Here is a 27,265-nt window from a genome sequence, read left to right on the forward strand (position 1 = left end):
ATAATAAACTTGCAACAGTTATCTCCTTTTAGAGAGATACAAAATTAACTTAAAATTATGTAAATATTCACTTTAAACACTACAACAGCACATTTTTTATCACAGGCACAAATTTTCAACCCAAAATTCAAAAACTCTGAAGTCTGTTTTATCCTAATACAAATTTTAAAAAAGAAATTCTCAAATTTTCTGCAGTTTTTAATTTGCACTGAAACTACCATATGAATGTTAAACAGCAATGCAAAATGTTTATTGAGGAAAGTGATTAAACTTAACTATGTGACATCTTTATGACAGAATGAAATGAAACTGTTAAAAAGAATAAAGTTGTTCTCCAGGGATTCAAATTTTGATTTCTGTATCCTTATCAACTCATTATTTTGGGGTACATGTATCATGTAGGCATACTTCCAAAATAAATATTTTAAAAAGATTAAAATTCTAGTGTTTTCTTTCTATTTCCCAAAGGATTGGCCTGTGCTGCCCCTTGAGAGCATGCACCTAAAGCTTGAAGACCACCAATACCACACTATAAGACCCGTAAGGAAAGAGGCTATGTCTGCTTTGCTCCCTTTATTCCTCTAGGGCCTAGCATATATATACTAAGTACTCAACAAATAATGCTGAATGAATGAAAAAATTGGGAAAATATCCATAAATAGGAAAATAGATTGGAGAGTTCCATGGTTTATCTGATATATTCCAGTTTTAAACATTTCTATGTAAAATATGCTTATATGATTTGTGAGCCACTTTAAAATCCTTAAAACTGTTAGGCTTTTCACTACATTATTTCATGAGACACTACTAGCAGATATGAAATTCCATCGTCAGGCCAGGCACAGTGGCTCATGCCTGCAATCCCAGCACTTTGGGAGGCCGAGGCAGGGGGATCATCTGAGGTTGGGAGTTCAAGACCAGCCTGGCCAATATGGTGAAACCCCATCTCGACTAAAAAATACAAAAATTAGTCGGGCATAGTGGCAGTCGCCTGTAATCCCAGTTACTCGGGAGGCTGAGGCAGGAGAATCGCTTGAACCCAGGAGGTGGAGGTTGCAGTGAGCCAAAATCACGCCATTGCGCTCCAGCCTGGGCAACAGAGTAAGACCCCATCTCAAAAAAAAAAAAAAAAAAAATTCCATCAGCCTTAACTCCTATTAGGTCTTGTCAGCAATTTTGTTGCCAACTACCATCCTATAATTTGTGCACTGAGATACGGATACCAAGTAGAAGGCTAGGTTTACATCTCTGCTAAATAATTTACAGCCACTAGTCCAATTCACTTTCCTCAACATCGCTAATGACATACATGTCATAGCACTGAGGTCTCTTGAGAATAATCAGAATTGTGAGTGTTAAGCTCACATATATAAATGCTATATAGTATCTGCGGGATGAAACAATTACAAGGAAAAATATACTTAATTTCCCTCAAGTAAAAATAAAAGGAAATGACAATATTTAAAGTCTGTATTAAGCAGTGATCTTACTTATCTCTGAAAATTGCAAACACATTAATCATTTCTAATGTTTGGCCTGAATTTTGACATATGTTATCTATCTTAAGTCTAAACACATTACACATTCCCAAGGAGTACTCTATTCTCAATTTGTAAACCATGAAACTTCATTCAAATCTGAAAAGAACCTTTCAACAGCTTAATTAGAATACACATTTGATTAAATCAATTAATTAACATGTAATGTTTCTTTCCTTACCTTTTTTCTCCCCTATGTTCAAATTTGACTCGGACATCATTCTGTAATGAAATGACAATTGAGTCTTTCAGAGATCAGACAAATCATTCAGAGATTAGATAAAACTCCTACAATTTCTAAATCATATTGTTTTTTAGCCATTCATTTAAAATAGACCAGACGAGGAAGGAAGTTTGAATTTCTGTACCAGCTCCAAACAATTGATAGTGTCTGCTAAAAAGTTGAGAATTATGTTGCTGAATCTGGGCTCAACAGGAAAGAACACCAAGATCTACTAGTGAAGGTACAAGGAGTATGAGACATTTGCTGATCCTGTTATGGGAAATACAGAATATTATATTTTTGTATGTCATGCTGAGTATCCCAAACTAATCTGATTTATCAAAATCAAAATCATCCTCATTTCTAAAAATCCAGAGTAGACTATTTGAAGAACAAAACAAAACAAAAAACAATTTGCTTAAGTGTTTGAAAAATGGATGAAATGTCAGCTTTGGAAAACAGTTACCACATTAAATGAAATGCTACCTTATTTTTTCTGGGAAGGGGTCAACCTTGGCTGCAGAATGCTACCATTCTTTATGAACGCATACTTTACAAAATTTTTTTTTAACTTTTAAGTTCAGGGGTACATGAGCACATTTCTTATACAGGTAAACTCATGTCATGGGGGGTTGTTTGTACACATTAGTCACCCAGGTATTAAGCCTAGTACCCATTAGTTATTGTTCCTGATCCTCCCCCTCCTCCCGCCCTCCACCCTCCAGTAGGACCCAGTGTCTACTGCTCCCCTCTATGTCTCCATGTGTTCTCATTATTTACCTTCCACTTATAAGTGAGAATATGTGGTATTTGGTTTTCTGTTCCTGCATTAGTTTGCTAAGGATAATTGCCTCCAGTTCCATCCATGTTCCCGAAAGGACATGATCTCGTTCTTTTTTATGGCCACATAGAATTCCATGGTGTATATGTACCACATTTCCTCTATCCAGTTTACCACTGATGGGCATTGAGATTGATTGCATGTCTTTGCTATTGTTAACAGATGAACACACACTCTTATGGGAAAATGTATAACAAACACTAACAAAATACTTGATTCGAAAGTGTAAAAGCTAAACACATTAAACAAGTCCTCCATAAGATTAGTGTATTAAAGGAAAGTAATTCATATAAAAACAAAATATACTTATTAAAATAAACACCTGTTTTTTTGGTGATGAAGATTTTGCTTTCCTGGTTTCCTGCAAGGATAATGCTGGTCGACTGGCCTTATGAAGGACAGCCAAATCTTGCATGATTGAGTTCAAAGCTTGCTGATCATCTAGGTAATTTTGAAATAAAACACATATATAGAATTGTAATTGTGACATATATATCAACATGTATAGACATCACACAAAATTTATAATAAAATTTAAAGTAGAGAATGTATTAATTTCATACAAAAATTCATCTAAAACATTTTTAATGCCTATCCTTTTGGTAAAATAAAATTGCAATAGACTCAAGCTCTACCATTAGTCCACACATGTGACACTAATAGACAAGATGAAGTCATTCTGATTCTTCCACTGATTTAATATCCTAGAATAAGGTCAAAACTGCTCTGTTAAAACGAATTCTTTTCTATGTCTCCTAAACAAAACATCAAGATATCTAAAATCTTTTAAAAAGTAGAGGAAAAAAAATAAACAACTTTGTATAAATATCATTACTTAGCACTTATGTTCAAAGTACAGACTTAATTTTGGAAGGTGTTTTTTTTTTTTTCTTTCTTTCATCAATACTTAAGAGTCAGCAACAAAGAAAAGCTTCACCTGTGAATACTGGCCTACTGTATTTGGAAATGCTCTTTCAAACTTCTTCACCATAAGGTTTGACAAGACTAAAAACAGACTATCTAAAGATCATGGTCAGTAACAATGTTAAGAAAATTCCTTTCTTTAGAAAAAGTACCAAGTCCATAAAACTGAGAGAAAGGATCATGAACATGAACATGAACTTTTAGACTCTTCTAAATATACCAATTGTTTCTTTCTGAGACTAAAAGCACGTGCCTGCCAGTAATGCCAATTATAAGCTCTCTGGAAGACGTCAGGGACAACTTAATTTATTTTCACTAGTAAATCAATTCTACTAACGATAATCACAAATGGTAAATAAAGGAATCAAGAGACTTTACAGTTTATATTTTAAAATGTAACCATTTTGGTGAGCAGTAACTTATGTTCTTGGAGTAGTAAAAAAACATGCCATATCCTACAAAGGGAATCACTAAAAATATTCTGACAATTCAATAGCCCTAATAGTCTCTCAAACACACAAATAGCTGACTTCTGTAATTTACTAATTTTTAGTAACATTTCATATATTCTATTTTGTAGTGAAATTATTTGCATATTAAAATTTAAAAGTAATAGTTATAAGGTTTTATTATTGGTTTAATTTATTAATTTTCCAGGTTAAGAGAAAATTTTATAATTCTTCACCAAGTATTTTTTATAAAATAAAGTTTTATCATAATGTTAGTTTAGCCAAATAGGTAACCAAGCCACAGACAGGTACAATATAATCACAATAGATGCACCCATCAATAAGCTCAGAACGATCTCAACTGGAATAAAAGCATTTGATGTGACCTTCTTTAAGAAGGTTAAATCCTTGGCCAGGCGCAATGGCTCACGCCTGTAATCCCAGCACTTTGGGAGGCCGAGGGGGGCAGATCACAAGGTCAGGAGTTCAAGACCAGCCTGGCCGATATGGTGAAATCCTACTTTTAGTCTCTACTAAAAATACAAAAATTAGCCGGGCATGGTGGCGGGCACCTGTAGTGTTCAAGTTCAAGTTCAATCACTTGAACCCAGAAGGCGGAGGTTGCAGTGAGCTGAGATCATGCCACTGCACTCCACCCTGGGCAACAGAGTGAGAATCCGTCCCAAAAAAAAAAAAAAAAAAAAAAAAAAAAGTAAATCCTTAATTCTACACTAGGGACAGAAGAACTCTAATTCTTTTTTTATTTTTTTTTTGTAGAGATGGAGTCTCACTATATTGCCCAGGCTGGTCTTGAACTCCTGGGCTCAAGTGATCCTCCCACCTTGGCCTCCCAAAGTGGTAACTCTAATTCTTTATCTATGTTGTTCTAATTTTTATTAGAAGAAACCTAAACATTTGAATTTAAACAATTTTATATGCTTAATATTACAATGTCAAAAGCCTTGGGGAGGGCCTTTGGCTAAAATTGATTATCACATTTATATATACTTATTTCTTTTTTCTTTTTCTTTTTTTTTTTTTTTTTTTGAGACGGAGTCTCACTCTGTCGCCCAGGCTGGGGTGCAGTGGCGTGATCTCGGCTCACTGCAAGCTCCGCCTCCTAGGTTCATGCCATTCTCCTGCCTCAGCCTCCCGAGTAGCTGGGACTCCAGGCGCCCACCACCATGCCCAGCTAATTTTTTGTATTTTTAGTAGAGACGCGGTTTCACTTATGTACTTATGGGTAAGTACAATGGGTTTCTGACACATGTTGGAAGGACATTCAATTGAGCATAAAACCAAAAAATATTTGGAAAATAATTTTTTCAAAAATCTTTTATCAGAAATGTTGAATTAAATACCTTATATGCTTATTCATGATATTTGAAAAATAAGTAACAGAAGAACATCCTCAATCAAAAATTCAAACATCTGTCATGGTGTTCTGTGACTACCTTTATACATGTTTTTAAGCAATGATTGTTGCTCTTCTATAGAGCAGTATTATTTGAGGCTGACAAAAATAAATTTGATCGATACACAGAGTACAAGTGACAGCAGCCAAAATGAAAAGTTGAGAAAGGAGTTCAGTAAAAGTACATCCAATTTGGAGCTGAAAGTAAGGCTAACTAGAGTAGAGAATTTGGGCTCCAAGAGGGCGCTGATACTCATGACTACAGAAGAGGAAGTGGAAGGAAAAATTTTAAAGTAGGAAGGTGAAGTCTAAGCTTACAAACTTGCTACAATGACACACAGTGAAAGTGTCCTAGCCCCCACTTTCATCACATGGGCAAATATAAGTTCTTCATGGGGGGGTGTGTGTGTGTGTGTGTGTGTGTGTGTGTGTATTTGTTTTGTTAAGCAAGAAGTAGAAAATGTGTGATAAAGGCAAACTCTGGCAAGTAAATGTCAGAATTAAATCCCAGGATCAGTCTAAGTTTCAAAATTCAGCATCCAACTACTCAGTCCCATTTTTCTTGATTTAGGATAGGGTAGGCCATTCATGACTCCATCTCCTTCTAGTGCCTTCCTGTCTAATCCCTGCCTCATGCTGGAACCCTTAACACAAAAGAGAAAAGGAAAAAACAAAAAGGAGGTAAAGAGGAAAACAAAATGATACGTAAACTGAACATACACAATCCATTCCCATACTTTAGTCTCTTTAAACTAATATTATACCACAATATACGACCAAGAGTTGTATAACATATCATCCCTGAGCACCAATGATTTGCTGCTCTATGAATCATAAAATAAAATCTTATGATTCCTCTCTTGCCATCAGACTTTAAGCAAATCACAACACATCTTAACAGTTTATTTTGAATGTCCCTACTGTGTTATGCATAAAATGATCACTCTAAAACTATAGCAACACAAAAAGTACTTTAATTAAGTCTATTAAGTAAATATAAAACATTTCATAAATCTGCTATATCATAAAATTTATTTATAAAAAGGTTTATAATAGCACATAAGAGAGACAGTTTTTTCACTTCCATTCTATCCTTTAATTATAGCTGAAATATGCTTTTAGTTTGAACTCACCCATCATGGCAAACAGCTCAACAATTTGAAAATCAGGAAAATGGTTCTCCCATCAGCATTGCCTTAGAAGATAAAACAGATTAACATATTAATAAAAAGAAACAGAAAATGAGCCACGAAAAGAAAAAAAAAAGTATAAATAATACTAATGAGAAATATACAATATGAATACTTTACACATTTTGCTGGGGGGAGGTGTTTTATATTGAAGGTTGATCACGTAGGCACCCCCTTGCCTAACACATAGCAAAATTCCAGACTCCCAGAAGAAAAGCAGGTATTCAGCATAAACCATAGTGTCTGTACAAACCATTATCAGTTAGAGGCAGGAACCCTCCTGAAATCCAAGTTCTCAGGTGTCAGCCAAAGACTGACTCCTAAGCAGGCCTTCTAAAAATAAGCAATCAGGCCCGCTACATTAACTCTTTTTCTATATAAGCAGCAATAGGAAACTAATATATTGGTTTAAAAAGAAAAAACCTACATAAAGCAATCACTATAACTGTGTTGCTGGGTATACAATACATAATAATATAATTCATATAATATTAACAGTACACAGGAAAGGGAAAGGATAGAGTTACATAAAAGAAAGGTGTTTATGGCCAGGCGCAGTGGCTCACACCCCCAGCACTTTGGGAGGCCTAGGCAGGCGGACTGCTTGAGCCCAGGAGTTCGAGACCAGCCTGTCCAACACGGCGAAAACCCACCTTTACAAAAAATAAAAAAATTAGCCAGGTGCAGTAGTGCATGCCTGCAGTCCTAGCTACTTGGGAGGCTGAGGTGGGAGGATCACTTGGGCCTGGGAGGTTGAGGTTGCAGTGAGCTGTGGCACTCTAGTCTGGGCAATACAGTCAGACTGCCTAAAAAAAAAAAAAAAAAATTCTTAAAAAAAAAAAAAACTGTTTGTATACCATTGCAATTAAGTTGATATTAACTCAAACTATGTTATTACAAGATGTTAACTGTAATTCCCAGGTCAACTAGAAAATAAGATGAAAAATATACGATGAGTGCCAACATGATACTATGAATGGAAAATTCCACAAACCTGACCTCATGTGGTATGTCACAGTCAAAAGGCAGACGCACAACTCACAGTTTATTCAGCATCCCCCAGGAGAAAAAAGACCTTCCCAGCCCCTTCCATTGCAATATTATCTTTTCCATGCATGCCCAAATTCCCCCATGCAAGAGGCCTACAAGGGTAATAAAATAGAAACTTTGTTTCAGACACAAAATTACTTAAGATATTGTTGGCTAGTGCAGTGGCTCACACTTATAATACTAGCAATTTGGGGGAGCCAAGGTGGGAGGATCACGTGAGCCCAGGAGTTTGAGACCAGCTTGGGCAACACAGGGAGACTCCCATTTCTACAAAAAAAAAAAAAAAAAAAGAATTAGAAAAAAAAGCCAGGTGTGGTGGTGCATGCCTATAGTTCCCGGTAATTGGAAGGCTAAAAGTGGGAGGACTGCTTGAGCCAGGGAGGTCAAGGCTGCAGTGAACTATGACTGTACCACTGCACTCCAGCCTGTGTGACACAGCGAGACCCTGTCTCAAAAACAATTTAAAAATTACATAAAATTACCTTTAGCTATATGAGTAAGATATATATGAAACACAAGAATTTCATGTTTAGACTTGGGTCCCAATCCCAAGATACCTCACTATGTATATGCAAATATTACAAAATATGAAAAAATCCAAAAAACTTCTGGTCCCAAACATTTTGACCCAAATATGTTGCCAACAACAGACACGCTTTTCTTTCTCTCTCTCTCTCTCTTTCTTTCTCTCTCTTTCTCTCTTTCTTCTTTTGGCAGGGTCTTGCTCTCTTTCCCAGGCTGAGGTGCACTGGCATGATCACAGCTCACTGCAGCCTTGATCTGCCAGGTTCCAGCAATCCTCCCACCTCAGCACCCCCGATTACATAGGACCACAGGTGCACACTATCACACCCAGCTGATTTTTTTAAAAAGATTTGTACAGATTACCTAGGCTGGTCTCGAGCTCGTGGGCTAAACTGATCCTCCCAGTTTGGCCTCCCTAAGTGCTGAGACTATGAACCACAATGCCTGGTCCACACTTTAAATCCAAAGACAAAATAGGTTGACAGTAAAAGGATAGAAAAAGATATACTATGCAAACAGTAGTCAAAACAGACCTGCAGTGGCTATACCACTATCAGGCAAAACAGATTATGACACAAAAATTGTTGTGACAAAGGGCATTTTATAATAAAAGATAGCCAATACATCAAAAAGATATAGCAATTATAAACTTATATGCACCTAACAACAGAGTCGCAAAATACACAAAACAAAAAAGTATAAAATTCAAGGAAGAAACACACAATTCAAAAATAAAAGTTGGAGATTTCAATGCCCTGCTATTCAATAACGGATAAAATAAGTAGACAGAAAATCAATGAGGAAATACAAGACTTGTACAACACTATAAAACTACTAGGCTTAACAGACACCTACAGAAAAATCAACCTCAAAACAGCAGAATATACATTCTTCTCAAATACATATCGAACATTTCTAAGACAGACCAAATAATAGGTAATAAAACAAATCTCAGTAACTATATGGACTGAAATCACAAAGTGTGTTTCCTGACAACAATGCAATGAAATCAGAAATTGGTAACATAAGGAAATCTGGAAAATTCACAAATATGTGAAAATTAAAAAATATACTCAAAAATAATCAGTGGGTCAACAGAAGGCATAAGGAAAATTAGAAAATACTTTGAGATAAATGAAAATGAAAACACAACAAACCAAAACTTACTGGATGCATCGAAAGATAAAATTTATAACTGTAAATATTTATATTGACAAACCAGAAAGATGTCAAATCAATAACCTAACCTTTGACCTTAAAACACTAGAAGATGATGAACAATTTAAATCTGAAACAAGCTAAAGGAATAGGGAGTAGAAAATAAAAACACCATTGAAATTTAAAAAAATCAATAAAACAAAAATTGGCCCTTTGGAAAGATCAACAAAACTAATAAACTTTTAGCTAATCAAAAGCAGCAGCAGCAAAACACAAATAATCAAATTCAAGAATTAAAAAGGGAGCATTACACCAACCTTTCAGAAATAAAAAGGATAAGGGAATACTATTAACAATTGTACATCAACAAATTAGATGACTTAGATGACACAGACAAATTCCTAAAAAGAAACTACCAAAACTGACTCATCAAGAAGAAATTAAGAATTTGAACAGACCTATAAAAAGACTAAACGAGAAATGAAAAATTTCTCACAAATAAAAGCCCTGGACCAGATCGCTTCAAACATTTACAGAATTTACAAAAACGGTTCCAAAAAAAAAAAAAGGAACACTTTCCAATTCATTGTAAAGCCAGTATTACTCCAATACCAAAACCAGACAAAGCTATCACAAGATGAGAAAACTAAAGATCAGTATCTCACAAATAGATGCAAAAATCTCAATAAAATACTAGCAAACCTAACCGAGAACATTAAAAAACAAATTATATAACATGCACATTTGGGATATATCCAACAAAATCAAGGTTGGTTCAGCATCTAAAATCCATCTCACTGTGTTTGCCCAGGCTGGTTTCAAACTCCTGGGCTCAAGCAATCCTCCCGCCTCGGCCTCTCAAAGTGTTGGGATTACACGTGTGAGCCACCCAGCCTGGCCTCGAGAAAGTGCTCCATTCCTCATGCCAATCAGTCCCATTTCAAGGGCAAGCACTATATTACCTCAGTTTTTAGGACTTTTAATCAAGACAAATATAAGACTAAATTTTAAACAGCTGAGAAGAAAACATCTAGTCTAAATATCTTATTTTAAAATCTGAGGGCCAAAAAGATAATATAACTTATAAAGTTGGACAAAGCTAAGACTTGAATACCTGTTTCTTATTTCTTACTCAGGTAAACTTTCCATAATACCGTATTACTCCAATTTACCTTTTGAGGAAACAGTGAGCTGGAATAGGAAATTCTCTGACCATACATATGCACATAGAGAAAGTCACAAACTGGTTGCGGAAGTTTTATCTAGTATATTCTCTTTCAATAAAAATTTAAATTCTCAACCAAATTTTTCAGGTGATTTTGTTTTGTTTTTTGAGACACGGTCTTGCACTGTCACCCAGGCTGATGTGCAGTGGTACTATCACGGCTCACTGCAGCCTCAACCTCCCGGGCTTAAGCAATTCTTCCACCTCAGCCTATAGTGTTTGCTACCATGCCCAGCTAATTTCTGTAGAGATGGAGTTTTGCCTTGCTGCCCAGATGTCTGTAAGTACCAATCCCCAATGGATGGCAGAAGAACCAGAATATGGCTGAGATATAGCTGATTTAGAGGAGGTAATTGCAAAATGAGCCTAAAACATCTCACTGAACCAGAAAGAAAGTACATAAAGACTATGGGGACATGTCAAAAGGCCACAGGCACAGCTTGAAAGGGATTCCACTAACCAAATATGGGACAATTTGAACATCAAAATAAAAATGTTGGATTACGGGCCCACTGAATTAAAAAAAAATGTAACAGTGAAGTTGGGCACAATAGCTGTAATCTCAGCTACTTAGGAGACTGAGGCAAGAGGATCACTTCAGCCCTGGAGTTTGTAGCCCACCAGGACAACATAGCAAGATCCCATCTCCTGAAACAACCAAAAAAAAAAAAAAAAAAAAAAAGAAAACCGTGAGTCCATAAAAACAAAGATAAACAAATAAATCAACAATGGGAGGAAGAGAAAGCTTTTTCTTATGGTAGAATGTCAACTAATGAATGTAATAAAATTAGAAAGACCACCATTCAGCAATCAATAGAAATAATCAAGTAATAATTCAACCAAGAAAAATCAACGAATGCTAAAACTAGTGGATGAAAAGTGTGATGAGGAATGAGTTACTTAGTTTTAACATACCTCCAAAAAATAATCATTTCCACACATTTTTCAAAGGAAAAAAAAAGAGTACCTTTTTTAGTGTAGAAACCCAGCAGACAAAAAAAGCAAAAAAAAAAAGCTTAGTCAAGTGATCCACGTTAAGATCATCAGTAACAAGGCCGGGCGCGGTGGCTCAAGCCTGTAATCCCAGCACTTTGGGAGGCCGAGACGGGTGGATCACAAGGTCAGGAGATCGAGACCACAGTGAAACCCCGTCTCTACTAAAAATACAAAAAATTAGCCGGGCGCGGTGGCGGGCGCCTGTAGTCCCAGCTACTCAGGAGGCTGAGGCAGGAGAATGGCGGGAACCCGGGAGGCGGAGCTTGCAGTGAGCCGAGATCGCGCCACTGCACTCCAGCCTGGGCAACAGCGTGAGACTCCGTCTCAAAAAAAAAAAAAAAAAAAAAAAAAAAAGATCATCAGTAACAGGCAAATTAAAATCATGTACCTAACTGGCCTGACTTCCTCAATTTTTAAAAATTAAAAAAAAGTGCCACCTGGTAAGATACACTGAGAATACCACATCACCTCTGTGATATTGCTGCCAAAAACTGATAACCTGAATTGATTCATAGGGAAGCATTAGACAAATACCAATTGAGGAACAGTCTAAGAATTAACTGCTCTGTAAACCTCAAAACTGTCGAGATCATGAACGTCAAGGAAACGTTACGGCTGTTCTGGATTGAAATGCATCAAAAAGACACAACAACTAAATGCAAATTATAATCCTGATTGAATTATTTTCCTAAAATGAGCATTATTGGGACTACTGGCAAAACTTGAATGGTTTCTGTGGATTAGATGATACAATTCTATCAGGGTTAACCTCCTGATTTTGACAGTTGGATTCTGGATATGTAGGAAAATGTCCTTATTGATAGCAATTACAAACTAAAATGTTCAGGGGTGATGGAGTCTCATGTTAGCAAGTTACTCTGAAATAATCAAAACAAATTTCTTTATACTTGTTTTGCAACTTCTGGAACTTAAAATTATTTCAGAAGAAAAAAATTTAAAAAACAATATATTTTTAAAAATTCTATTCTTCTCTAGTCTTCTCTATCAAGAAGCATCTCTATTTTTCCAATTGCTCAAAACAAAAATTTTGGGATAGCTTGGATTCCTCCCATGCTCTCACCTTATATTCCAATCCACCAGCAAATCCCATTAGCTTTTCCTTAAAATATGTATCACTACTCCAAGCCATAATCATCTCTTGCATGGATTACTGAAATAGTTTCATATCTGATCAACTTGATTTTACTCCAAACTCTAATATAACTCATTTTCCATACAGCAATAAGGATTATCCTTTTAAAAAGTAAGAGAATGTTAATGCTCTGTGTCAGAAAGTACTGGTAGTTTCTTGCAACACTTTGAATAAATTCCAAAGTCCCTGCCATGGCTTACTTCATATAATTTTGACTTCCCTACTTCTTGTTTTTTTATTTTCTTTTTTGAGACAGGGTCTTGCTTTGTCACCCAGGCTGGAATGCAGTGGCACAATCACGGCTCACTGCAGCCTTGACCTCCTGGGCTCAAGTGATACTCCCACCTCAGCCTCCCAAGTGCTGGTACTATAGTTACCCACCACCATAGACAGCTCATTTTTGTATTTTCTGTAGAGACAGGGTTTTGCTATGTTGCCCAGGCTGGTCTTGAACTTTTGGGCTCAAGCAATCCACCTGCCTTGGCCTCCTAAAGTGCTGGGATTACAGGCGTGAGCCACCATGCCCAGCCAACTTCCCTACTTCTTGATGTTATATTCTACTACAGTAAAGGTTATACTACAGAACACTGCTGCTTCCACCAAGACTAACACAATGGATGATGCCATCCCCACCACTGCAAAAAACAACCAACAACAACAGCAAAAAAGAAGGCTGTTTAAATACTGGTAGGCTAAAAACATAAATATCCATTACAGCTTCCATGGCAATGCACTCTCACGATTCTCCATTCTCCACCCCACTCCCCACATCTCACCTGAGTGGGCTTCAGAATCTCTTTTTCCTTGCCTGGCTAGTAAATGCTTGGGCCATTTGAAGTTTCATTCTTGCACTACTGCTCTTTTCATTCTATTGAGTCTGTTGAAGAAACATCACCTATAAACTAACCCTCAAATCTGTATCTCCAATCTAGACAGAGCTAAGCTTCAAATTCCCAATTACATAAAACTATTTGTTAGATATTTTAATCCTTGGCCACATGCTTAGGATGGCAAAGCAGTAAGTTAAAATAGAGTACATGATGACTACCTCAAGTCTTCAGAATGATTATAAGATAAAAGCAAATCCCTCATTTGGTAACCCCTTGGATTTATTACACATAGCCAAATATACTTCCTGATTTAGTGAGATAATTGAGGTAAGGATCTGGCAAGGACTCTCTGATTTTGTCTCTTTCACATACAAATTTCATTATGATTGTCAGACTGTCAGACTGGAAAACCTCAAAATTCACAGGACACTGGGTAGTGTACTCACAAAGGTGTGGTCTCAAAAGTAGAAAAAATTTATGCTAAACTAAATGCTGCTCTGGTTCTACCTAATGAAACTTAAGAGCAAGATGCAAAGGATCTGTTTCCAAGTAATTCAGCTGCCTCCCAAAACATGTAAGAATGCAAAAATGTTCAGTGCCCAACAAGGTAGAATTCATAATACATGGTATTGAATCAAAAAGTACCACATATGAAGAGAGGCAGGAAAATGTGAGCCAGTCAACTAATAATAACAGACCCAGATAAGACACAAATGAGAGAATCAGTACAACTGTCACAGCTATATTCCATATGTTCAGGCAGATAGACAGAAGATGTTAAGTACAGGCATGAAAGATGTTTTTTAAATGAAATTTTTACAGATAAAAAAATACAATGCCTAAGATGAAAATTACACTGAATGAAATAAACAACAGTAAATCAGATATTGGAGAACAAAGATTAGTAAACACAATAATAAAAATGACAAAAAATCAAACAAATAAACAACTACAAAAAAATGAACAGAGCCTAAGTGGGCATTAAGACAAGCTGAAAGGAGCCCAATATACATTCAGCTGAAGTCCCCAAATGACAGCAGGGTAAGATAGAATATATACTTGAAGAAATGCCATAACTGTTTGAAATTTGACAGAAACTATAAACTCAAAGATCCAAAACTCTCTATGAACCCAAGGCACAAAAAACTTGAAACACACTTTACCAAGGTGCATCACAAACTGCTGAAAAGACAATAGCAACAGGATGACAGCAGACTTTCTCATCAGGAGTAATGCAAGCCAGAAGACAGAAAACATCATCATTAAAGGTATACCTCAGAGATACTGCAGGTTCAGTTACAGATGATGGCAATAAGCAAACATCATGATAAAGTGAATTTTTTTGTTTCCCAATGCGTATAAAAGTTATGTTTACAATAATGTGCAGTCTATTAAGTGTGCAATGGCATTATGTCTAAAAAAACCAATGTACATACCTTAATTAAAAATTACTTATTGCTAAAAGAATGCTAAAGAACATCTGAGCCTTCAGAGTTGTAATCTTTCTGCCACTGGAGGGCCTCCATGTTGATGGCTCCTGACTGATAAGGGTAGTGGTGGTTGCTGAAGGTTGGGGTGACTAAGGCAATTTCTTAAAATAAGACAACAGTGAAGTTTGCTGTGTTAATTGACTCTTCTTTTCATGAAAGATTTTGTTCTAGCATTCGATGCTGTTTGACAACATTTTACCCACCACAGAACTTTTTTCAAAATTGGAATCAATCCTCCCAAACCCTTTATCAACTGAGTTGCTTATTGCTGCTTTACCAACTAAGTTTATGTAACATTCTAAATCTTTTGTTGTCATTTCAACAATGTTCACAGCATCTTCACCAGGAGTAGATTCCACCTCAAGAAGTCACTTTGTTTGCTTACCCATAAGTAGCAACTTCGCATGCACTCCAGTTTTATGAGATTGCAGCAATTCAGTCACATCTTCAGGCTCCACTTGTAATTCTAGCTCTTTTTCTGTTTCTGCCAAATCTGTAGCTCCTCCCTCCACTGAGGTCTTGAACCCCTTCAAAGTTGTCCATGAGGGCTGAAATGAGCTTCTTTCAAACTCCTGTTAATGATAATTTTTTGACCTCCTCCCATGAATCACCAATGTTCTTAATGGCACCTAGAATGATGAATCCTTTCCAGAAGGTTTCTGTTGCAGGAAGTCGGTCCTGAACAGAGGGACCGGCTGAAGTCGCGGCAGAAGAACATAAATTGTGAAGATTTCATGGACATTTATTAGTTCTCCAAATTAATACTTATATAATTTCTTACGCCTGTCTTTACCGTAATCTCTGAACATAAATTGTGAAGATTTCATGGACACTTATCACTTCCCCAATCAATACCCCTGTGATTTCCTATGCCTGTCTTTAATCTCTTAACCCCGTCATCTTCTTCGTAAGCTGAGGAGGATATATGTCGCCTCAGGACCCTGTGATGATTGTGTCAACTGCACAAATCATTTGTAGAGCATGTGTGTTTGAACAATATGAAATCTGGACATCTTGAAAAACCAGGATAACAGCAATGTTCAGGGAACACCAGAGATAAGACTTCTGGCCACCGGTGAGCCGGACGGAACAGAGCCATATTTCTCCTCTTTCAAAAGCAAATAGGAGAAATATCGCTGAATTCTTTTTCTCTGCAAGAAACATCCCTGAGAAAGAAAATGAGCCCTGAGGGTAGGCCTATAAACGGCCCCTTTAGAAGCATGCATCTTTTATGGTCCAAGCCAAAGGGATGAAATAAGCCCTGGTCTCCTGTAGGCTCCTGGGTGTTATTAGGATGAGGAAATTCCCACCTAATAAATTTTGGTCAGACAGGTTATCTGCTCTCAAACCCTGTTTCCTGATAAGATGTTATCAACAACAATGCATGCCCGAAACTTCATTAGCAATTTTTAATTTCGCCTCATCCAGTGGTCCTGTGATCTCACCCTGCCTCCATTTATTTGGTTTGTGATATTTTATTGATTTGTGAAGTATGTGATCTCTGTGATCAACACCCTTTTGAAAATCGCTAATAAAAACTTGCTGGTTTTACGGCTCGAGGAACATCACGGATCCTGCCGACATGTGATGTCTCCCCCGACACCTAGCTTTAAATTTCTCTGTCTTGTGCTCTTTCCCTTTATTTCTCAAACCAGCCGAGACACTTAGCAAATAGAAAGAACCCACAGAACCACTGGGATCGGGTTCTCCTGATAGGTTTTCAGTTTACTTTTTTCCGATAGATCAGAAGAATCTGATCACTGTCTAGGGCAGCTATAGCCTTACAAAATGCATTTCTTTTTCTTTTTTTAGTTTCGCAGTGCATATAAAGTTATGTTTACAATATACTGTAGTCTATTAAGTGTGCAATGGCATTATGTCTAAAAAATGTATAAACCTTAATTTTAAAATTATTTATTGCTAAAAAAAAATGCTACAGAACATGTGAGCCTGGCTGAGGCTAATTTTTTATTAGTCTAACTTTTTATTTTTAGTTTTAAAGACAGCATATCACTGTTGCTCAGGCTGGTTGCAAACTCTTGGCCTCAGGTGATCCTCCCACTTTGGCCTCTCAAAGTGTTGGGATTACAGGCGTGTCATTTTTCAATCATGGTGTTGGGAAAATTGGACTATCACGTGCAGAAGAATGAAACTGAGTCATTATGTCTCACCGTATACAAAACTTAACTCCAGATGGATTAAGAACCTAAATGTGGCCGGGCACGGTGGCTCACGCCTGTAATCCCAGCACTCTGGGAGGCCCAGGCGGGTGGATCATGAGGTCAGGAGATCGAGACCATCCTGGTGAACACGGTGAAACCCCCGTCTCTACTAAAAATACAAAAAAAATTTGCCGGGCGTGCTGGCGGGCGCCTGTAGTCCCAGTTTCTCAGGAGCCTGAGGCAGGAGAATGGCATGAACACGGGAGGCAGCGGAGCTTGCAGTGAGCTGAGATCGCGCCACCGCACTCCAGCCTGGGCGACAGAGTGAGACTCCATCTCGGGGGGAAAAAAGAAAAAGAACCTAAATGTAAGATGTGAAATTATCAAATTACTAAAAGAAAACCTAGGGAAAATTCTTTTGGACATTGGTCTAGGCAAATAATTTGTGACTAAAACCTCAAAAGCACAGGCAACAAAAACAAAAATAGACGAATGGGACTCAGTTGAACTAAAAAGCTTCTACACAAAAGAAATAATCGACATAGTAAATAGACAATGTACAGAGTGGGGAAAAATATTTGCAAACTACACATCCAATGGGGACTAATATCCAGAATCCACAAGGAATTCAGAAAACTTCACACACACACAAATAATAATCCCATTAAAACATGGGCAAAGGACATGAACAGACATTTTTCAAAAGAAGTCTGACAAAAGAATGGCAAGATCTTTAACTAAAAGACTAGAAAAGAATGCTAAGAGAAATCAAAGACCTATAAATTGAACAAAATGCCATGTTCATGGATCAGAAGACTCAGTGTTGTTACAATGGTAATTCACTCCATATTGATAAACAGATTCAATGAAATCTCAAATAATCCTGGCAGGCAATACTGTGAAAACTGAAAAGCTGATTGTAAAATTTACATTGACAGTCTGGGCAACATAGCAAGAACCCCTATCGACAAAAAAATTAAAATTAAAAAATATACTGATATTGAAATCAATATTTTGTACATGACAACATAGTGGCATGTTCCTGTAGTCCCAACTACTCAGGAAGCTGAAGCAGGAGGATCCCTGAGCCCAGGAGTTCGAGGCTGCAGTGAGCAAAGATCGCGCCACTGCACTCCAGGGTGGGTGAGGGAGGGAGACCCTCTTGAATATAGAAGAATAGAACAGGACAGAATAAGAAATGTGAAGGACCTAGAAATTCTAAAACAAGTTTGAAAAAGAAGAAAGATAACTTAAATTATGTAACTTCAAGACTTGTTATAAAGCTATAAAAATCAAGACAGTGTGTTATTGGTATACAGGTAGATAAATGGTTAATGAAACAGATTATCTAGAAACAGACCCATATATATATGGCCAGTTAATTTTTTTAAAGGACTAAGGCTATTCAATGGGGAAAGGATCTTTTCTATACATTGTGGTACAACAGCTCAATAACTCAGCTCTTACCTCATCACATACAAAAACTAACTCAGAATAGATCATGAACCTACATATAAGGGCTAAAACTATAAAACTTGTAGAAAAAAATATGATGACCTTGACTTTGGCAAAGATTTCTTTGCATTTTTTAATGGTGTCTTTCGAAGAGCAAAAAGTACAGTACTTATCTTAAAAGAATAAAATGCATTGAACTTCAAAAATTAAAAATGTTTACCCTTCAAAAAATACCATTAAAAAAATAAAAACATAAGCCACAGACTAGGAGAAAATATGTACTAAACACACACCTGACAAAATATTTGTATCTAGAATGTGTAAAGTACTCTTACAACCCAACAAAAAAAGACAAACAAACAAACATAACAGTAGGACACACACTTCACCAAAAAGACATAAGGATGGCAAATGAAGCCATGCTCAGTAAGATAAGATGCTCAATATCATAAGTCATCATGAAAATGCAAATCAAAACCACAAGATTACAAAAGACTAGCCATCCAAAGTGTTGGCAGTGATACCGTGCAACTAAAATGCTCAGGCACTACTGTTGAGAATGTCAAATGGTACAACCGCTTTGGAAAACAGTTTGGCAGTTTCTTACAAAACTAAACGTACTCTTACCATATGAACTAGTAATCATGCTTGATATTTACCAAAATGAGTAAAAAACTTGTATGTACACAAAAACCTGTGCATGAGTTTTATTAGCAGCTTTATTCATAATTGCCAAAACTTGGAAACAAGATGTCCTTAAGAAAGTGAGCAGATAAAGTGTGGTATATCCATATGACAGAATATTAAGAACTATCAAGTCACAGAAAAGACATAAAGGAATCTTTAATGCTTATTACTAAGTGAAAGAATCCAATCTGAGGCTGGGCACAGTAGCTTACACCTGTAATCCCAGCATTTTGGGAGGCCAAGGCAGGCAGATCACCAGCCTGGCCAATACGGCAAAACCTGTCTTTACTAAAAATACAAAAATTAGTTGGGCATGGTGGTGCATGCTTGTAGTTCCAGCTACTTGGGTGGCTGAGGCAGGAGAATCACCTGAACCTGGGAAGCAGAGGTTGCAGTGAGCCAAGATTCCACCACTGCACTCCAGCCTGTCTTTAAAAAAAAAAAAAAAGAAAAAAAAGAAAGTCTACGTACTATTGATTCCAACTATGTAACACTTCAGAAAAGGCAAAACTATGGAGACAGTAAAAAGATCAGTGGCTGCCAGGCATTCAGGAGGAGGGGAGCAGGGATGAACAGGTGGACCACAGAGGATTTTTTAGGGCAGTGAAATCCTTCTGTATGATATTGTAATAGCAGATATACATCATTATACTTCATCTGTCAAAACCCACAGAAGGTACAACAGAGTTAATTATAATGTAAGCTATGGACTTTAGTTTACAATAATGCCTCATTATTGGCTCATCACCAATTAACAAATGTATGACACTCATGCAAGATGTTAATAACAGGGGAAACTAGGAGGGGAGTTACAAGGATGACAGTATATATGGGAACTCCCTACTTTCCACTCAATTTTTCTATAAACCTAAAACTGCTCAAAAAAATAAACTTCCCTTCTTTTCACTTTCAAAAAGAGAAAGAAACAAAACTAGACTTGAAAAGACTGGTCATCTGAAGTGTTGGCAAGGATGTTGTACAACTAAAACATCATACACTGCTTGGTGAGAGTGTCAAGTGGTACAATCACTTTAGAAATGTTTGGCAATTTTTTTACAAAGGTAAACATACACCTACTGACATGGTTTAAATCTGTGTCTCCACCGAAATCTCATGTTGAAATGTAAGCCCCAATATGCTGCAGCCTGGTGAGAGGTGGTTTCTAATGGTTTAGCACCATCCCTTCTAGTGCTGTTCTCCTGAGAGTGTTCTTGAGATCTGGGTAAGTAAGGGGCACCACCTCGCCTCTCGCTTCCTCCCGCTCTGGCCATGTGACGTGCTGGCTCCCCCTTCACCTTCCACCATGATTTTGGTTTCCTGAGGCCTCCTCAGAAGCTGAGCAGATGCCAAAATCATGCTTCCTATAAAGCCTGCAGAAACTGTGAGCCAATTAAACCTCTTTTCTTTACAAATTATCTAGTCGCAGGTATTTCTTTACAGCAGTGTGAAAATGGACTGATACACCTACCATATGACTCACCCATTCAATGCCTAGGTATTTACTCAAGAAAAATGAAAGCGTACGTCCACATGAATATACTAGTACACAAATATTCTTAGCAGATTTATTTGTAATAGCACAAAAGTGGAAAGCCAAATGTCCATCACCAGGTAAATGGTTAAAGAAATTGTGGTACAGCCATAAGTGGAATAAATAATATTCAGTAATAAACAGAAATAAACTATTGATACACGCAATAATATGGATGAATCTCAAAAATAATTATGCTGAAAGAAGCCAGACTCTTCCCCACTTCAAAAACAGTACACATATACACTGCATGACCCCATTTATATACAATTCTAGAAAAGACAAACTAATTTATGGTGACAGAAAGCAGACCACTGATGTAAAAAAAAAAAAAAAAAATAGATCATTGGTTATCTAGGAACAATGGATAGAGGCAACATAGTGATTAATTACAAAACAGACTGAACAAACTTTCAGAGATGATGAATATGTTCACTATCTTAACTACCAAAACTAGAGGTGACAGTTTGACAGTTATATACACATGTCAAAATTTACTATAATTATATACTTCAGATGTGCAGTTTATTGTATGTTAATTATCTCAATCAAGTTATTTTTTAAAATGATTCTTTAATGCTACTACCTCTGCAACTCTGATCATTGATTTTAGGCCAATTTATGAATCATACCACAAATCTCATTACCCTGCAGACATCTTTGCTTTTGATTTTTAAAAACAGTATTACTTAAACTGGTGATTCCTTTATTTTCCAGACTGTAAATGAACTGACTTTTAAAAAAATGAAGTCAAATCTGTCATCATTGGTTACATATATCCTAATTGCAAGTATTCAAAAGTTCTGAAGATAATTTCAAAGAAGTATTTCCCACATAACACTGGTCACCTCTGAGAAACACTGGGTGGCTGCAGGTAAAAGGAAGAAAGGAGAGGGTTCTGAGACCTTTCACTGTGTATCTTTTCAAACATTTTGAACTTTGTACCTTATTATTTACTCAAAACCTTATAAAATTCAAATCTAGGCCGGGCGCAGTGGCTCAAGCCTGTAATCCCAGCACTCTGGGAGGCCAAGGTGGGCGGATCACAAGGTCAGGAGATCGAGACCATCCTGGCTAACATGGTAAAACCCCATCTCTACTAAAAATACAAAAAATTAGCTGGGCAAGGTGGCAGGCACCTGTAGTCCCAGCTACTCAGGAGGCTGAGGCAGGAGAATCTCTTGAACCCGGGAGGCAGAGGTTGGGAGATTGCACCACTGCACTCCAGCCTGGGCGACAGACAGAGCGAGACTCCGTCTCAAAAAAAACCCAAAAATCAAATTTAAAGGGAATTTTAAAAGTGTTCTCCCAACATTTTAAAGTAATATAAGAGCCACAATATAGAGCCTCCTAGAATGAATAAAGGAAATAATACTTCCATAGATGCAATAAATTTGGTTAAGTTTTAATAACTTAATAGCCATACCACATATGTAATCTCAAATTGGTTGAATGATCACACTCCACATAAAGTGGCAGTCATTTGTAAACAGGCCTGCACATCCTCAGAAAGGCAGAGAAAAATCTAATTTTCATCTAGTGGTCCCTGTGGTCCTAGTAATTATCACATTTGGGATGTATTTGCTTCCTTTCTCTTATCAAGTTTTAAAAGGTTTTTTAGTTGATAAAATGTTTTATCATTTCTTGCATATTTCAAAAGACTGTGTAGTTTATCTGGCAAATAAATTTGAGTTTTTAATATTTCCTTAGGACACAAAGTATTGTTGCAGAATGTTTTAGAGTCACACAGGGACCTGGGTTCAAAACTGAGTGGTAGTTACAGGTGACTCTCAGCTATTACAAACCCATGTCCTTGTTTGTGAAATGAAGATAGAAGAGACTATCTGACAGGTTTGCTTTAAGTGCTGAATAAGATAATATCTAACACCTAACACAAACACCTGACATCTTATTTAACAGATGTCAGCTTTCTTCTCTTCCTCCAAACAGTCGGTGTTAAAGGCAATATTCAACTCTAAGCAGCAGACTGATTTTTCTCCTTTTTAAGGTATTACACAGACAACATATTTGTAATTTTTAACAGATCCCTTCTTACTCATCCATACTTTCTCTCTCAGTGGGTCACGTTACCTACAAAAATAAAGACAGCAAGGAGAGCTCAGACGTTGGAACCAAACTGCTTGGGACTGAAATCAGCATTTGCCACTTACCAGGTGTGTGACCTCAGGCAAATGACTTAATCTTTCTTTGCCTTGATTTCCTTACTTGTAATACAGAGATTTATGGCATAACAGCATCTCAAGATTGCTATGGAAGTTAAACGTTTAAGTTAATGTAAAGTGCTTAGAAAGAGGCCGGCATATAGTAGTAATTATGCAAATGTTTGTTAAACAAAATTGAGTTGATACACACTTAGGGGTTTCTGCCACCCCACTTAGTTCCCAATACTGAGAATGCAGGGGAATTTGTTTTAAATGCTTACAAATGTTCACACATCTTAATGTTTTCTATATTAGATTATTTTAAAGAGGAAAGAAGGTAGCTCTTAGAACAAATTCAGACTTAAAAAAAATTCTCAAATCTGTACCCTAACTGTTGTCCCTGATACTGTTATCAGGCACTAGAAAAAAAGCAACAACCCATAATTGGTTTACCAAAACATCACTCAACTGTTTATGGACGGTAATTAGCAATAAGGCTCTCAGTACCACATTTCCGCTGTAAAAACTGAGACAACTGTATCTACTTTATCTGATTGTTACAAACATTGAATATTATTTGTAAAGCAATTAGAACAATACCAGAGCAGGGTGAACATTTAAAAAACAGCTAACATTCATTAAGTTCACGAGTTAAGCCCAATTCTGGGCAGAATCCACTTCTACACACTATAGTTGGCCCTTCGTATCTGTACATTCCGCATGTGTGGATTCAACCAACTGGAGATCGAAAACAAATTTAATTTAAAATAATGCAACAATAAAAAAACAAAAAGTGCAGTGTAACAATCATTTACACAGCACTTACACTGTGTTACGTATTACAAGTAATCAAGAGACAATTTAAAATATACAGAAGGATGTGTGTAGACTGCATTCAAATACTACTCCATTTTATATGAGAGATGTTGAGCATCTGGGGATTCTGGTATCTGTGGGAGTCGAGGTTCTGGAACCAATCCCCCACAGATACCAAGGGACAACTGTATTACACTGCCTCTCATTGTTTGTTTATTTTTTTCAATCAACATTTAACATATGCTTACTGTGTGCCAATATGCTTTCCTCACCAATCTTGATTCTAAAAATGACAAAATGCTAATAACATCCTCTAAAAATTAGAAACCCTTCCAAAGCAAGCAGAATTTGCACCTTAATATTGTATTAATATAATAAAACCATGACCAAGGCTTCAGTCAAAATCAGTTCATATTGAACAAAATATTCATATTTTGCTGATGGGAGTTTAACACTTTCTATTGCAAAATTCCCCAATGATATCAAACATAGTACTCCTCAGTCAGAATTCTGAAGTCAGCACATGTTGCCCGAACCTCAAACTCCAACACAAAAACCCAAGACTAGCCAATTCTCTTCAAATCAATTCCTGTAATCCCCTTCATTCTATGCTTTGTAAAAACATTACTTGTGTAGCTGGCTGTCTCCTTATACAGGACGATCCTTAAGGACAGGAAACATTACCTTTTAAAAATGTATTTACTTACTTATTTTAGAGACACAGTCTCTGTCACCTAACCTGGCTCAAGCAATCCTCCTACCTCAGCCTCCTGAGTAGCTAGGACCACAGGCACATGCCACCATGCCTGGCTAATTTTTCAATTTTTAGTAGAGATGGGGTCTGGCTGTTTCTCAGGCTGGTCTTGAGCCCCTGGCCTCAAGTGATCCTCCTGCCTCAGTCTCCAAGGTACTGGGATTATATGCATGAGCCACCGAGCCCAGTCGGAAACATTATTTAGGTATCTTTCTATCTCCCACAGCACCTAACAGTACTTTGCACATAGTTAGCCTATTACCAAACATCTTAAATAAATCGCAAATTTGACTATCCTTACAACCATAACATAACATAGCACACATATGTTTCAGTCAATCTAACCTACCTGCTTTTCTCAAACGACTTGCTATTAATAGACCCCCTTCCTGGTCCTCGATTTCTGCTCATCCGTTGAATACCTATCTCCCCCTCCTCTTTAGTAAATCTTACTACTAATTTGCATCTCAAAACAATTTACCCAGGAAACCATTCGGATAACCAAAAGCAGCAAATAGACAATCAAAAAAAGCAAAGAGTAGGAGTCAATAGGTTCTGAGCTATACTAGGAAGTGTTCCATGGGCCTTATTGATAGCTACTTTTTGTCTCTGGGCTGTCTGAAATGCTTCCTTCTTTTCTACTTGTCCAAACCATCTTTTAAGGGCCCAGCTTAAGCCCTCCCTGTCCTCTTCACCTGGTCATCTTTCCATGTATAAATGACAATGGAAAAGAATTATCATCCGTGGACCGTCTGTCGATGTGCTAGGCATTTCGTATACATTACCACCTGGCTACACTGGAATGACAGCACTTGCCATCTCTCCACTCATCACACAGTCACCTTTCTGAAAGGATATTACCTCACAGAAGAGTTTCCTAACTATTCCATACTTTTACATGTGCTCTCTGCCACTAGACTACAATAACCTCAAATACAGGAACTATGTCTTCTACTTTATTCTGCTCTCCTCTTCTCTTTTCCCTCCATCTTTCCCTCATCTTTAAAAATATACCCTTCATATTTCTTAATCTCTTCTCATTACCACTGCAATGACTACTAATAAAAGCTACTATTGACCAGGCACAGTGGCTCAGGCCTGTAATCCCAGCACTTTGGGAGGCCAAGGCGGGTGGATCACCTGACGTCAGGAGTTTGAGACCAGCCTGGCCAACATGGCGAAACCCTGTCTCTACTAAAAATATAAAAAAAATTAGCCAGGCTTGGTGGCACGTGTCTGTAATCGCTGCTACTTGGGAGGCTGAGGCTTGAGCCCAGGAGGCAGAGGTTGCAGTGAGCTGAGATCGTGCCATTGCACTCCAGCCTGGATGACAAAGTGAGACTCCACCTCAAAAAAAAAAAAAAAAAAAAAGCTACTAATTTATAATGACTTGCACTGAGCAGACACTTTAAGTGTTTTACAAACATTTCATTTAATCCTTACAACAATCCCATAAGGTAGCTATGATTTCCCTGTTTCACAGAGGAGGAAGCGGGCTTAGGGAGCTTAAGCAACTTGCTCTCTCGCATTTCTATGAGCCTTGATCTATAAAACATCACTGTGGACTTTCACAACTTTAACATCCCCCCTGTGGTTTTTTTCATCCTTAACTGCTGTGACAGTTTATACTGTGTCAACCTGGTTACGTCCAACTACGTTTCCCAGAATCCTCTTTCCATAGGGTAGGTGGCCCAAACAGCAAAAGACTTTCTGAAGAGTATGGTTAGAGCTGCAGTTGCCAGCAGACTGTGCCATGTCTCAGCTATCCTCTGCTCTGTATACAGCTCCTCTTCTTGAGTGCCAACCCTGCTGACCAAACAGCAACCCCCAGGTTCACCACCAGAAGCTTGACTGAGGACCACAAAAGAGGCAGCTATGCAGAGGTGACAACTCTCCACAGATTTTTCACCAGCTCCACTGTGTGGTCCCACTCCAGCAGCGGGGCATACCTGGCTTCTCAGAGTCACCTGTAAACGCTGAGTTGACCACTGCACAACTGCTTCAGAGAGGCTGAATAGTAGCTATTCTCTGACCCTCCCTACAGACTCTGACTTCTGGAGTTTCTCCCACAGCTGTATGAAGTCCTATTCCTTTCCTAAATCCCTTATTCCATAATATCATAGTAGCTCTGCTTTCTTGATTGAGTCCTTAAATGATGCAAGTAATCAAGCTTCCTCCCAATCTACTGACCAAGAAATCTCTGCAGCTTTCCCTCTGAGATCTTCCTGCATACATAACAAAATCTACATCACTTGGTCTCCAATTTGATTGCTTCCAAAAAAACCTTATTTTTATCAGTTCTGCACTCTTCTTCTTTGCTTCCAAGGAACAAGTAACCCTCATTCCAAAAAAGCTGTATCTCACTACTTGATCCTCACATTTGGAAAGAGCGCGATTTAATGGAGAGAATACTAGAGTGGGTATCAGATTAACAAACGTCAATACCAATTTTTAACTAAGAACAAGATTAGCTAAAAACACTCCAGGGTTAGCCAGGTGTGGTCGTGTATGCCTGCAGCCCCAGCTACTCAGGAGGCTGAGGTGGGAGGATCCCTTGAGCCCTGGAGTTTGAGTCCAGCCTGGGCAACATAAAAAGACCCCATCTCTGAAAAAAAAACCAACAAAACAAAACAAAAAGAATACTCAGAGGATATGTGTATGCCTTAGTTAGAGATGTGAAGATGGAGAAAGG

General features: G+C 37.5%; 2 protein-coding genes across 3 annotated transcripts in view; both read right to left on the reverse strand.

The window, feature by feature from the left end:
* The window catches only part of ERCC3 (ERCC excision repair 3, TFIIH core complex helicase subunit), a 145,324-nt gene that overhangs the window by 79,036 nt on the left and 39,023 nt on the right, over positions 1-27,265 (reverse strand). The gene's annotated exons all lie outside the window — the stretch shown is intronic.
* The window catches only part of MAP3K2 (mitogen-activated protein kinase kinase kinase 2), an 89,116-nt gene that overhangs the window by 37,552 nt on the left and 24,299 nt on the right, over positions 1-27,265 (reverse strand). Inside the window, exons 2-4 of one of the 2 annotated variants that reach the window (XM_050752532.1) lie at positions 6,523-6,584; positions 2,925-3,043; positions 1,720-1,760 (exon numbers count right to left, since the gene is read on the reverse strand). In XM_050752532.1, coding sequence (XP_050608489.1) covers positions 1,720-1,760; positions 2,925-3,043; positions 6,523-6,529 — 167 coding nt within the window. In that variant the 5' untranslated portion in view covers positions 6,530-6,584. Of the gene's footprint in view, positions 1-1,719; positions 1,761-2,924; positions 3,044-6,522; positions 9,375-27,265 lie in introns of those variants that run through there. The other variant, XM_050752531.1, reaches the window with a different exon arrangement.

The sequence above is a fragment of the Macaca thibetana genome, chromosome 12 (genome assembly GCF_024542745.1).
Source record: "Macaca thibetana thibetana isolate TM-01 chromosome 12, ASM2454274v1, whole genome shotgun sequence".
In the NCBI taxonomy this organism is placed as follows: Eukaryota; Metazoa; Chordata; class Mammalia; order Primates; family Cercopithecidae; genus Macaca; species Macaca thibetana.